Below are 15,107 nucleotides of genomic sequence, written 5' to 3' on the forward strand. Positions count from 1 at the left end.
CAGATCCATGTACCCGCCTAAAACAGCATCAAAACCTGGGCCTCCCAATAGGGGGAAAGGTGCTGTGGAGTTTATTTGGGAAAATGAGACGGAGTAAGTGATCCTTTGGATAGAAAAGTTCACAACTGCTCTGGTGGATTTAATATTCCTTACAACATGGACACGATATATTCCCGACTCTCTCTCTCTCCCTCCCCCGCACCCCACAGCCTTTAGTGATCGAGGAAGCTCCACAGCAATTGCTTTAAAGTAGGTCAGGGTAAAACAGGATTAGAGTGAGACTAAATGATAAGGAACGTCCTTGTAAGACAAGTTCATGTTGAAGGGGCCGCGCAAGCACATTGCACACAACAGGGATCAATTCCTCCTTTGTAACTGGTGATCTGGACATTTTAGAGAAAGATTTCATTATCGACAAGTACATTCTTCCCAAGTACAAACATCCCTGGCTGAGTTCCAAGTCTATAAAATTTGGCTGATTGGCGTTCAAGGAGGTTGTATGAAGCCCAGCAGAAACTCGGCTGCTCCACTGCGGGAGGCGCTACTCAGGGGGATCAGGTCCCAAAACGTGCCCCTGTATTGAGACCTGGTGGGTGGGTGAAAATTAACAAACACGTTTGGATTGGTAATAAAACCAGAAATGGTAGAAATACTCGGCGGGATCATCACGCAAAACAGTAAAGAGAAACTGAATTACCTGGAAAAACTCAGCAGGTAATTCTGTTTTTGTTTTGGATTTCCAGCGTCCGCAGTAGTTTTTTGTTAGTAAAGAGAAACTGGTGTTTGGCTTTTATGCTTTTTTTCCCCCCGTTAAACCGAAAACTAACGGAATCATTTAGGACCAAATAAAACAAAAGGGGGCGGGCGGGGCAGAAAGAAAAAATATTAAAGTCAAGTATGTTTCCCCATCAAAACCTCAGTTAAAGGGGTTAGTAACTAGTGATCACCTTATTTAGAAAACGAAAAAAGTTTAAAAAGCTGTTGGATAAAGATTCTGTCAACCCGACAATAAAAAGGAACGAGAGGGACAAAAAGGATTCTTCACATCACAGGGGGTGGGGGTGAAGTGTTGCAGGAAACCGAGTCCAATTTGGATGAAGGGAATTTCCCCCAACCGTCTCTTTGCTCAGCCCAATCTCCAGCTCTCGCTGTAATGACCCAGTCACGTGGAATATTCATTATAATCGTCAACTAATCTCTAAATTTTCCTTCTCTGCAGAACCACGATATCTTCTGGACACATTTTCCAGAAAACAGGAAATGTAAATTTAATGTGAGCCTCTTGTCACCGGAACAGAGAATCTTAAGGAATTGTCTAATTGAGGTCTTCGGAATTATGCATGGGTTCGAAAGCTTAAATTATGAAGGATTCTTTGGTTAATAAGCAAAGGGGTGGGGGGGAGATGGACCCAAGATTTCATCCTAAAATGAATAATGTGGAGGAAAGTTAAAAGTGTTTCATGCGAGTAAAACAGGGGATGATTTATCACAAGGAGGGAACTGAAGCAGAGACTGGGGCCATTGTAAAGGGAATTGGGTGAATGTTTGTAAATGAATTAAAAATAATATAGGAAAAGCAGAAAGTGCAATTGGAGAGCTTGCATTGCCCTGATAGAGTGAGTGACTTTTTTGGGTTCTGTAACCTGTATAATGGGCGCCGCCAACCTCCACGGCTGGCCCTCTCTCTGGTCCATTGGTGCCAGTACAGTAACCCTGCCCATCTCACTGCAACACTAGGGCAAAGGCAGCCTCAGGGCGACTCAGATAATCAAGAAACAACCTATTACTTTAAAGTGGAATTTAATGGATCCTTGACCCTCCACTGAGGTTGGTTGCAATGGGTCCATTGCTTGTTTACAAATAAATACAGATTCACTACTGGAACTGGGGAATACAAAAGGAACTGGGATTAGGAGGAATAGTCCCTCTCAGTAATGTGGTTGGGTGGACTCTGGGCAATGAGTGTTTGCCAACTTTACCTGGTAAACACAATCCGGCAATGGCAGTTAGTAAGGTTGGTTATCTACCAGCCAGCGCCTGTTCTAGCATTAACTTTCACAACAGGCTGCATACTTTACCCAGTAAATAGAAGCATAAACCATCCATTTTAAATGTGTGTTTCTATGGCATTGCGTTGGAACTGGGGCTGGAAATCATATCTAACTACATAGTAGGACAATGAGCTACAAATGGAACAGAACCTTAACACTGGGTAACTGCCCAGCTGGTACATGTACTGGATAGACTGTAAGAAGTTAATGGCCACTCAGAGAGATTCGACTGGCCCTTGTACTTTGTACATAGATTTGTATCTGCAGTTTATACAATCTGCCATTCACCCATTCAATCCCAACAAATATACTGGAAAATCTGTGTTTCACACAGACATGATTGAACTAATGATGGTATGCTACAGTTGCAAAGTAATATTGGCGATGTGTTAACTGGTGGTTATTGAACACAAGAAATAGGAACAGGAATAGACCACTTGGCCCCTCGAACCTGCTCTGCATTTAATAAGATCATGACTGATCTTCAACCTCAACTCCACTTTCCTGCCAGATTGCATATCCATGAGTTCCCATAGAATGGAAAAATCTATCGATCTCAGCCTTGAATATACCATGACTGAACATCCACAGCCTTCTGGGCCAGAGAATTCCCAATCTTCTAAGTGAAGAAATTGCTCTGCATCTCAGTCCTAAATGGCCGACACTTTATCTTGATGAGAACATAAGAACATAAGAAATAGGAGCAGGAGTAGGCCCCTCAAGCCTGCCCTGCCATTCAATAAGATCATGGCTGATCTGCCCCAGGCCTCAACTCCTCTTTCGTGCCAGCTCCTCATAGCCCTCAACTCCCCGATATTTCAAAAATCTATCTACCTCCTCTTTAAGTACTTTCAGTGATCTAGCCTCCACAACTCTCTGGGGTAGAGAATTCCAGACATTCACTACCCTCTGAGAGAAGAAATTCTTTTGCATCTCAGTTTTAAATGAGTGTCCTGTATTCTGTAACTATGTCCCCTAGTTCGAGATTCCCCCACTAGTGGAAACATCTTCTCAACATCTGCCCTGTCAAGCCCCCGCAGAATCTTGTACATTTCAATAAGATCACCCCACGTTCTTCTAAACTCTAATAAATAAAGGCCTAACCTGTTTAGCCGTTCTTGATAAGTCAACCCCTTCATCCCAGGAATCAGCCTAGTGAATCTCTTTTGAATTGCCTCCAATGCCAATATATCCTTTCTTAAATACAGGGACCAAAACTGTACACAGTACTCCAGGTGTGGCCTCACCAACACCTTGTACAGTTGTAACAAGATTTCCCTATTTTTAAACTCCAACCCCCTAGCAATACAGGCCACAATTCCATTTGCCTTCTTAATTACTTGCTGCACCTGCATGCTAACTTTTTGTGTTTCATGCACAAGAACACCCAGATCCCCCTGTGCTGCATTTTTTGGAGTCTCTCTCCATTTAAATAATAGTCTGCCTTTTGATTCTTCCTACCAAAGTGCATGACCTCACACTTTCCTAAATTAAACTCCATCTGCCAAATTTTTGCCCACTCACTCAGCCTATCTATATCCCCTTGCAGATTCCTTATGTCCTCATCATAACATGCCCTCCCACCTATTTTTGTATCATCAGAAAATTTGGATACATTACACTCTGCCCCCTCCTCCAAGTCATAAATATAGATCATAAATAATTGAGGCCCTAGGATTGATCATTGTGGCACTCCATTAGTTACGTCTTTCCAACCTGAAAAAGACCCATTAATCCTGACTCTCTGTCTTCTGTGTGTTAACCAATCCTCAATCCATGCCAATACATTATCCCCAATACTGTGAGCTCCTATCTTGTGCAATAACCTTTTATGTGGCACCTTATCGAATGCCTTCTGGAAATCCAAATACACTACATCTACCGGTTCCCCTTTATCAACTCTGCTTGTTATATCCTCAAAGAACTCTAGAAAATTTGTCAAACATGATTTCCCTTTCACAAAACCATGTTGACTCTGTTTGATTGTGTTAAGCTTTTCTAAATGTCCTGCTATTTCTTCTTTAATAATGGACCATAGCATTTTGCCAATGACAGATGTTAGACTGACTGGCATATAGTTTCCTGCTTTTTGTCTCCTTCCCTTCTTGAACAGGGCTGTTACATTAGCAGTTTTCCAATCCGCTGGGACCCTTCCGGAATCCAGTGAGTTCTGGAATATTTCTAACAATGCCTCCACTATCTTTGTAGTCACTTCCTTTAAAATGCCTGGATGCAGGCCATCAGGTCCTGGCAACTTGTCTGCCGTTAGTCCCATTAGTTTGTCAAATACTTTGTCCCTTGTGATAGAGACTGTTTCCTCCCATTAGCTCCTTGCTTATCTGATACCTTTGGGATGTTTATAGTGTCCTCCACCATGAAGACCGATGCAAAATATTGTTTAAATTATCTGCCATTTCCCTGTTCCCTTTTATCAGTTCTCCAGATGCATCCTCCAAGGGTCCCATGCTCACTTTAGCTACTCTCTTTCTTTTTATATACCCGTAGAAGCTCTTGCTGTTTGTTTTTATATTTCTTGCCAATTTACTTTCATGATGAATTTTCTCCCTCTTTATTAGCTTTTTAGTCATCCACTGTTGATTCCTTAAAAAATTCCCAATCCTCTGGCCTATCACTAGTTTTCGCCACTTTGTATGCCTTAGTTTTTGATTGGATACTCTCCTTGACCGCCTTTGTTAACCAGGCGCTGTAACTATGTTCACACTCCTGCCAACTAATTGTTGCTGCATTACTCCATGTAAGTCAATAGTGGAGGATCTCCTGATGATGACCAATCTGTGTGAGCTGTGAACAGTAGGCAGGTGAAGTTCTGAAATTTCTAAGTTGCAATTTTCCAGAACTGTTTCCTCAAGACTGCATCTTGGACTTTGGATACCAAAGCCACTGTAACAGGCACAGGATTCCATAAAAGATATTCCTCGGTGCCTGTACACTGCAGAAACATGATCTCTGCTGCAGATACCATTTTTGCTGATACACGATCAATGGCAGACTGCAACGAGACAGATGTTGCTCCAATACATCCCACATTTGGATGATGCCAGTGAACTTCTGATTGTTGAATCCCTCCCATCCAACTAGACCACCTTCCAATATTGTGCACAAGGAGGTAAGAGATTCCTCAGTACCATTGCAATTCTTTACCAACCTCCATTTGAAAGCAAGACTATTAATGTCTAAACCTCCACACCACTCCATTGACAACATGGCCACTAAGATCTGCTTTCTCAGACAGCTGAACAGAGCCCGCAGTGTGCTGCAGCTCCGCCACATATCTGTTGGCACTGATCAAACACTGGCACCATTCATTGTCTCTTCCTTGCCAGCACTCTAGTTCACTCAGCACCCTTATTAGTAGCAAGCTTTGCCTTAATATGCTTATCTGTATCAGTACCTGCTTCAGGTTGGGTTGGTGTTGGTTGGCATTGGGCTCTGGTGGACTATTTGGGAGTGACTGCTTCTCTGATAAGCTTCCTTTGCCCTGTGAAAAGAGCAGATGGGGATGAGTATGTAAGGACATTTCCCATGCGTGTATTGTACTTGGTCATGTTGAGTAGGTGGACATGTTCATGGAGGATATCATGCAAAACATAAAATGCCTATGAGCTGTGTTGATTATCACTAGTTTGTTGTGGGATTGCAATTACATTACATTCCAAATTACACTGGACGCTAAGCTGTCTATTAAATTTACTTTCTCTTAAAATATAACACCAATTGGATTGAAACTGCTTATTTGATTTACAGGAAAGCCATTGAGCATATACCTGAAACACGCAGATAGACTTGGAACCTTGAGTTTTCGTTCATTGGAGAGATGTCTCCTTCAAGGAGATCTGATTCAGTATTTGAATGATTAACAGGCATTAACAACCTGCAGTATAATTGTTAATGGTGATGGGTCTGGGCAGAAATAAATGGGTCAACAGTTTAATTTTTCTCCGAGCTGATCAAACGGTGAAATAAGATTCTGGAGGGTGAGAACTGACTTCTTATAGTTCAAAAGAAAGTTTAAAGTGCATTTTTGGAAATAATTCATGGCAGAAGGAGAGTAACATTCTTGTAGTAAGAGCTTGGGGCCCTAATGGGTCATTTTGAGCCTGATTGCTTTAGTAAGTTAGGAGAAGATTTTTTGACAACGGCTTTCGTGTTTTGCCTCTCCAGTAAGGTGGGTGGAGTAAGGGTGTGAGTTCAGTAAGAAGTGGAGCGAACGCTTGATGATCTGTCCTTGCCCCCGTAACCCGGTCACCTCCCACCCTACTTTCTGAGTTTGTGCTAACCTTTCTCTTCTTTGCAAACACAACTTTCCTCATCCGCACGTGGTCTCTGCTCATCCTATAAAATAACATGTATTCCTCACCTTGTATAACAGTTCCTGCTTCGGTCCCGGGAGTTGTAGAGACAGCGTTCAATACAGCACCAGTCTGTCTGGAGACTCACACCTGCAGCACTTTTTCTACAGTCCTGTCGACCAGCGCGTCTAGGGCCTGGTTCATGAACTAGGTTTTCTGTTTCTGTTAAGTCATTTATAAAATCCAATGTTGCACTGTCTAACTTTCCAATATTTTCAAACTCAACAAACGACTCATTGAAACGATTTTTGCTGCGTTCTATTCGCTGCCAATGGTGTGAAATAAATGCAAGGCAGTCAGTTACAGGCAGTTATACAATTTAAATGTTGCTAGAAGATAGATTTAATTTGGTTTAAACTCACTCCTACTTAACTGATCCAACTCATCAACAAATAATGGAACGAGTCGAATTTTCAAATAATGTCAGCAAGTGTCTCTCACCCGCGACAATCTGCTTATTAATGGTCAGTTTCTTCCTCCACACCATCCGCTTAAATCTCATCACAACATTGATCCAGAAATGATCGCAAGAGCGGAATGTCACTAGACTGAGCGAATACCCCCGCCATTAGCCCTGCTGCACCTAAACGGTGTAGTTACAGCAGCAGCTCCCTCAGCTACAGCAAAAGCACAGAAATACTAACACATGGAACTTACTGCATAACTTGGGCATCATTAATTCTACAGAACAGTGAATGGGCTATTGTAAAAAGGGACCTTTGCCGGTTATATAGAACCTCCATAAGATCCTTCGGTATCCGGTGATGGCATTAACTGACCAAACGTCAGTTGCTAAGTTTTTCACACTTGCATCCTCACACACACACTCTTTCTCTCACAAACACTCAAACACTGTCCAACAGCACCCCACACACACACACACACACAGACACACTCTCAAACACCCTCTCTCTCACACACATGCACTCTCTCTCAAACACCCTCACACATACGCTCTCTATCTCTCAAACACATACACACCCTCGAACACGCTCACACACACAGAAACACACACACACTCAAACACCCTCTCTCTCACACACACAAACTCTCTCTCAAACACACACACTGTCAAACACATACACACACTCTCAAACACCCTCACACACACCGACACATTCATAAACTCTCAAACACCCTCTCTCTCACACACACACATATACACTCCTTAAACACTCACACACTGCCAACCACCCTCACACACACATATACATACATACTTTTCCTCTCAAACACTCACACACTCAAACACCCCCCCCTCTCACACACATACTGTCTCTCTCTCTCAAACACTTACACGCTGTCAAACACCCTCACCCATTTTTTTCTCTCAAACACACACACACCCTATAACCGGAACTTAACAAGTGAAGACTCCACTTTAATATCATTGTGCAGATCTGAAGATCAAACAGGCCAAAGATGTAATGAAAGGGTTAAGTGTAAAATCACTAACCTTGATCGGATTGATCATCGACATTACTTTGACCACGTTATTATTTGTCACGATATTCGTCTTAAACCATTGTTCGATTTCTGCATTGAATTTCATGAAAGACACATAACTTATGTATCCACATAGCAGCAAGACACTTTCCCACCACTCGATCATATTGTCTAGAAAGAATATTATCAACATGATCAGGTCCAAAATATAGAAAGAGACATCCCGGAATAGAGGCCACCAGGTGAGATGCAGGATTTCCCTGGAGGAGATGGCGCACATTCCGATTACAAACAGGATGTTGAACACGGCCGAGCCCACGATAGTCCCGATCCCCACGTTACTGTGGGAAATGAAGACTCCAATCAGAGAGGTGAAGAGTTCAGGGGCCGATCCTCCCGCTGCCATGAATGTCGCACCCGCCACATCGTCGGAAATTTCCAATTTCTCAGTAATCTCCCCTAAAGATGGGACAAAAAACTCATCGCAGACCAGGGCCAAGGCGATGAACATATAGATCATGCCCAACGCGTGTAGGGTCACCCAGCCCTGCCTGCGCTCCTCCACCGTGAACAGGTCAGTTGGGTATTCACCCTTCGTGTGGGCAAGCGGAGGCTCCCTGTTGTCCCTTTCAGTGCTGGTGCTCCCCGGGGCTGGGGTAAGTGTTGTAGGAGCTGGAATAATCTCATTCCCCACTCGGATGCATCCCCTTAATCGAGGTGTTGGTGTGGATTTCTCTCCTGTGCTGGTTATGTTGGAGCTGCTGGTTATATCAAGAGGGGTTGTAGGGGCCCTAGTTCTGGAGTCTCCAGTGATAGGGATCCTGGTTCTGGGGGTCCTGGTACTGGGGGTCCTGGTACTGGGGGGCCTGGTACTGGGGGGCCTGGTACTAGGGGTTCCAGTTGTGGGGGTCCTGGAGGTGCTGGTCTGGGTTCTGGTGCTGGTATTCGTTTCCAGAAGTTTCCTGCTCTGGATGGAGAGATATTCCCGACCTTGGCTGCCTCCGTTTCCGGCTTCATTTTGCGCTCTCCGCGGTGCTGAAAGCTGAAAGTTTCCAGTGAAGAATTGGTAAAGGGAGCAAATGATCAGGGCAGAAATCAGGAAGAGAATCCGACTCCAGGACAACTTTCTCTTCCTTCTGAGATGCATGTCTGCCTCCGAAAGAAGATTAGGTTGTGTTTGAATAGATTACTGTTGAAGATTAGAAATGTAAGCCTCACCCAGCGGTTTCTCTGGATGAACGTTCTTTTGCTCCTTTTGGGGGTAATTATTTTCTTTGCTGTTTATCTTCCAATCGATTGAAGTGTTTTTTTTTAGTTCACGGGCAGCGGGTCTGGATATTTGTTACTGAGGTTAGAGGCACATTTCCCGATGCCGAGTGAAGCAGTAATCTCCCCTTTAACCTGTGCAAGAGGGAAAACACAAACGGGAAATCATGAGACTGGGGGAAAAAAAGCACAGGAATTCATTGGGAAATGTACAAATCGTCCCGAGCATAAAATGATATCGGTTACTCGACCTGTGCAGTGAGAATTCCTCTAATACCCGCTTCATAATTCAACCGACTGCCTGTCATCGACTTCAGCCCCTGACTTTAAGGAGATTAAGGACACTGAGTGAACGCGGCAGTTTTGAGTGAAAAGCTTTAATCAGATCTGCCCAGTGAGCTCCCCCTCGCCTCCTACATAATACACCCAATTCCTGGCTTCAAACACAACTATTGTCCGACATGAATATCACACATCGGAAGCAGGCGCGGCCCTGATGTGACGGGCGGTTCCTGTACGGACAACATATCTCTGCTTCTGCAGATAGATAAACACACCTTGACCAGGTTTCTATGGAAACAGAAATAACTTACCTTGGCTATGAATAATGGAGCAAATTCTCTCTACCAGCTGTTATTAAACTATTCCAATTGTCGCATTAAAGTTATTGAGTTAGATTTTAAAAAAGCCCCAAGTTATTAGAACGTTTAACAAATGATCAAATCGCCAAACCTCCACCTGGGATTTATAGGTTTCGGCTCTGATCGCTTTTACCTGGAGCCTGTCGCTGTGTCTGGAGTCAGACTGAAGGAACGTGTCGCTGATGCCTCAAGATTTTGTTTCTAGTCCGAAGTTCCTGTAGGAACTAGTGAGAGAACTGGGGCGAAAATGTTGGTGTTTCTTGTCTCCTTCCCCTTAACTGATCCGGGTCAAGTGTGAAGGACATTGCCAACAAGGAGAGTAAATCTGCAAAACACTAAGGAGATTAGAACAGAATTAAAACACCAACCCAATTTTAATGTCAGCAGCTCCAAACAAAGAAACGTTCACATTGTTGACAGGACACAAACATTCCGCTTCGGTTGTACTTTATTAAATCAAAACTAGCAACACTGCTGCTGGACTAATGTTATGGACTGGACTATGATAAGAAAGTGTTGCATCTTCCAATCAGATGTAAATGATATGATTACCAGTAATCCGCCAAGACAAAGACCTCCCTCATTACAGGGGGCACAAAACCACAAACTCACCCATCAACACTATCCACCATTCAGTATATTGTAACGCTTTTAAATTTCTGAAATTCCAATACCTTTAAATCTGTCTGAGTTTCACTGTTGCTTTTAGTGACTTCTGTACATTCCTCTAATTAGATTTTTTTTTTGTCTCGGAATTATTGGATGTATGTGAATATCTGAATGTCTGATTTGAACACCTCAGTTTGAAAACTGCTCTGTATTTTCTCTCTGGTATTGGTCAGTTTTGACATCAGAGAGACCTGAGCCTGTGGTCGGTGCCCTGGAATGTTTGAAGTGTAGAGGCCCAGAAATGGGGCCAACTCAACAAGTAAACTGCAAGAGGACCCAAAACTCAACCGCGGTGAAGCTAATCCCAGACACAACTCATTTCTTGAGGATGGAGTAAAAAAAAGGAGTGACTGCCTGAATAGTCAACAGGAGTTTTCCAATCACTACCTCCCCACCCACCCCACCCCCGGCCACTCCCAGGAGAGGGAGTAGGCGCTAGGGGCTGGATCGCTCACATTGTGTTCTCTCATCTGTCTGTCCGACATCAGATCTGCCCAGAGGCAGATTTTCCTCAATCCAACCATCAGCCAGAATGGAGCTCCATCAGCGAGCCTCATGCTTTAAGCGCTGAATTGCTTCTCCTCCTAATTCTTCCCCAGTCTCTCCCCAGAATCCTATTGCCCTGTCGGTGCCCACCCTGCCCGACAGTAAATCCATCACCAACACGGATGACTTTAGACATTTGCAGCGATGCCTGTTTTATGTCCGACCCCCGTCTACTCATCCCTGCTTTTTACTCCTGGGCGTTTCATCCTCAACCCCCTGACCAAGTTTCCAAACTCTGTCCTGGCCAAACTCCCGCTCCTCGCCCGGGACTGCTCTCCTCCTGCACTGATCCCAAGCACCCATCAGCCCGGGCCCCCTCTGCTCTCTCCAATTGCTAACACCCCAACTAGAAGGATAGAATGGTAATGATACAACATAGAAATAGATCGTTCGGCCCATTGCGCCCGTGCCAGCTCTTTGGTAGAGTTATTCGAATAATCTCACTCCCCCTGCTCTTTTCGCAAAGCCTTGCACATTTTCCCTCTGAACATTTCTCCAGTTTCGTTTGAAAATGATTCTTGATTCGCCTTTCGGGCGGTACTTTGCCACTCTCTGTGTGGAAGTATCTCTCCTCGTGTTGCCTCCTGATTCTTTTTCCAATCACCTTCAATCTGTGTCCCTCTGGTTACTGACCCTCCCGCCCCTGGAAACAGTTTCTCTCTATTTACTCTATCAGAACCTTCATGATTTTGAACACCTCCTCCTAACTTTCTCTGCTCCAAGGAGAACAATCCCAGCTCCTCCAGTCTCTCGGGAACCATCCTCCCAGGAACCTTTCTAGTGACTCCCCTCATACTCTCTCCAGAGCCCTGACATGATTCCTAAAGGAAACTGCCCACAATTAGACCCCATTCTCCAGCTGGGGCTTATTAAACTATAACTTGTCCTTGGGTTCCCTGGGCTACCGATCCTGCTGCTCCTTTGACAAACGCTTTAGGTGTGTGGATAGTGAGGAGGATACAGGCGGATCTAATTGGGATGTGACTCTGTTACTGAGCCGAGAGATGAAAGCGAGATCATTTCTGACGATACAAATTCAGAACTTTACACTATCTTTTTTATCTCCTTCACTTATTCGTATAGGTTTTGCTCCTTATTTTGCCTCATATATTAAAACGAGAGGAAAGTTTTTGTAACTTTAACAAACTTGAGGAAACTCCCTATTGGCCGCCGCTGCCACAGCGCCGCCTGCTGCCTGGAGCCAGTTTCAGCTGACTGGCGACTCTCCCCTGGCATCCTGCCCTCCCCTGGCATCCTGCCCTCTCCTGGCATCATTCTCTCCCCTGGCATCCTGCCCTCTCCTGGCATCATTCTCTCCCCTGGCATCCTGCCCTCCCCTGGCATCCTGCCCTCTCCTGGCATCATTCTCTCCCCTGGCATCCTGCTCTCCCCTGGCATCCTGCCCTCCCCTGGCATCCTGCTCTCCCCTGGCATCCTGCTCTCCCCTGGCTCCTGCCCTCTCCTGGCATCATTCTCTCCCCTGGCATCCTGCTCTCCCCTGGCATCCTGCCCTCTCCTGGCATCCTGCCCTCTCCTGGCATCCTGCCCTCCCCTGGCATCCTGCCCTCCCCTGGCATCCTGCCCTCCCCTGGCATCCTGCTCTCCACTGGCATCCTGCTCTCCTCTGGCATCCTGCCCTCCCCTGGCATCCTGCTCTCCCCTGGCATCCTGCCCTCCCCTGGCATCCTGCTCTCCACTGGCATCCTGCCCTCCCCTGGCATCCTGCTCTCCACTGGCATCCTGCCCTCCCCTGCCATCCTGCTCTCCTCTGGCATCCTGCCCTCCCCTGCCATCCTGCTCTACAGGCAAGGGCTGATTATTGGGATCTGCTAGATTCTGGTCAGAGAGGAGCTGGTGCAGTAAGTATCTTTCCTTAAATAAAACGAGGAGACACTGGAATAAAAACTGTAAATGGTGAAATATTCAAAAGATGTTGCAATATCTGTGGCGAGAGAAACAGGGTTAACAAGCAGAACCTTGTGCCATCTCCTGTGGTGAATTTGGTGGTGGGGGGCATTTAATCAGATGGAAGGGCAGCGGGTGAGGATCCCATCAGCTTCCTGCCCCCTGTACTGATTACATCCATGGTGGAAATGCATGTGGATGGGTCTTACTATCCTGTCGGCATTCTGGCCCTTAAGTGGGCAATTAATATGACTTAGGCACCAGAAACAACAAAGGCAAACCCAGCCCTGTCAACCTGGCAAAGTGCCCCTTAATAGCATCTGGGCATTGGTGCTGAAATTTAGAGAGTTGTCTCACAAGCTAGACAAGCAACAGCCTGACATAGCCATAGTCACCGAATCTTACCTTACAGACAATGTCCCAGGCACCTCCATCACCATCCCTGGGTATGTCCTGTCCCACCGGCAGGACAGACCCAGCAGAGGTGGAGGCGCAGTGGTATACAGTTGGGAGGGAGTTGCCCTGGGAGTCCTCAACATCAACTCCGGGCCCCTTGAAGTCTCATGGCGTCAGGTCAAACATGGGCAAGGAAACCTCCTGCTGATTACCACATACCGCCCTCCCTCAGCTGATGAATCAGTGCTTCTCCTCCACGTTGAACACTGCTTGGAGAAAACACTGAAGGAGGGAAGGGCATAGAATGTACTCTGGGTGGGGCACTTTAATGTCCATCACCAAGAGTGGCTTGGTAACACTGCTACTGACCAAGCTGGCCGAGTCCTAAATGACATGGCTGCTAGACTGGGTCTGCGGCGGGTGGTAAGGGAACCAACAAAAAGGAAAAACATATATGACCTCATCCTCACCAACCTGCCTGCCACAGATGGATCTATTCATGACAGTATTGGTTGGAGTGACCACTGCATAGTCCTTGTGGAGATAAAGTCCCATCTTCACATTGAGGATACCCTCCAACATGTTTGTGTGGCACTAGCACCGTGCTAAATGGGATTGACTCAGAACAGATCAAAACTGGGCATCCATGAGGCGCTGTGGGCCATCAGCAGCAGCAGAATTGTACTCAACCACAATCTGTAACCTCATGGTCTGGCACATCCCTCACTCCACCATTGCCACCACGCCAGGGATCAACCCTGGTTCAATGAAGAGTGCAGGAGGGCATGCCAGGAGCAGCACCAGGCATGCCTAAAAATGGGGTATCAACCTGGTGAAACTACAATACAGGACTACTTGCATGCCAGACAACGGAAGCAGCAACTGATAGACAGAGCTAAGCGATTCCACAACCAATGGATCAGATCTAAGCTCTGCAGTCCTGCCACATCCAGTCATAAATGGTGGGGGAAAATTAAACAACTCACTGGAGGAGGAGGAGGGCTCAATTTTTTTCTCAGAAAGTAGTGGTGGGTCATTGAATTTATTCAAGTCTGAGTTAAATAGATTTTTGATAGATAAGGAAGTCAAGGGTTATACGGGGTAGACAGGAAAGTGCAGTTGAGACCACAACCAGATCAACTATGATCTTATTCAATGGCAGAGCAGGCTCGAAGGGCCAAATGGCCCACTCTTGGTCCCAAGTCCTATGTTCCTACGTACTTACATCCCCATCCTCAATGATGGGGGAGCATGGCACATCAGTGCAAAAGACAAGTGTGAAGCATTCTCGACCATCTTCAGCCAGAAGTGCCGAGTGGATGATCTATCTCGGCCTCCTCCAGAGGTCCCCAGCATCACAGATACCAGTCTTCAGCCAATTCAATTCACTCCATGTGATATCAAGAAACTGCAGAAGTTACTAGATATTGCAAAGGCTATGGGCCCTGACAACATTCCGGCAATAATACTGAAAATTTGTGCTCCAGAACTTGCCGAGCCTCTAGCCAAAATATTCCACCACAGCTACAACACTGACATCTACCCAGCAAAATCCTGGAACCACCTCCCTAACAGCACTGTGGGTGTACCTACACCACATGGACTGCAGCGGTTCAAGGAGGCAGCTCACCACCACCTTCTCAAGGGCAATTAGGGATGGGCAATAAATGCTGGCCTAGCCAGTGACGCTCACATCCCACGAAAGAATAAAAAAAGTGAAATTGTCTTAAACCTGTCATGCGCCAATGATGGGAAAATGCAAATTTACACAGTTTCCATTTTAAATGTGGATAGGAGAAATTAAGGGTTAAAGATGA

At 45.6% G+C, this 15,107-nt stretch overlaps 1 protein-coding gene across 1 annotated transcript in view; it reads right to left on the reverse strand.

Annotated features, from left to right (window-relative positions):
• slc24a1 (solute carrier family 24 member 1) overlaps positions 1-9,415 on the reverse strand; it is a 36,274-nt gene extending 26,859 nt beyond the window's left edge. Inside the window, exon 1 of the mRNA XM_078529902.1 lies at positions 7,878-9,415. Coding sequence (XP_078386028.1) covers positions 7,878-9,014 — 1,137 coding nt within the window. The 5' untranslated portion in view covers positions 9,015-9,415. The remainder of the gene's footprint in view (positions 1-7,877) is intronic.
• Positions 9,416-15,107: the final 5,692 nt, after the last annotated feature.

This window comes from Cetorhinus maximus, chromosome 26, assembly GCF_964194155.1.
Source record: "Cetorhinus maximus chromosome 26, sCetMax3.hap1.1, whole genome shotgun sequence".
Taxonomy (NCBI): Eukaryota; Metazoa; Chordata; class Chondrichthyes; order Lamniformes; family Cetorhinidae; genus Cetorhinus; species Cetorhinus maximus.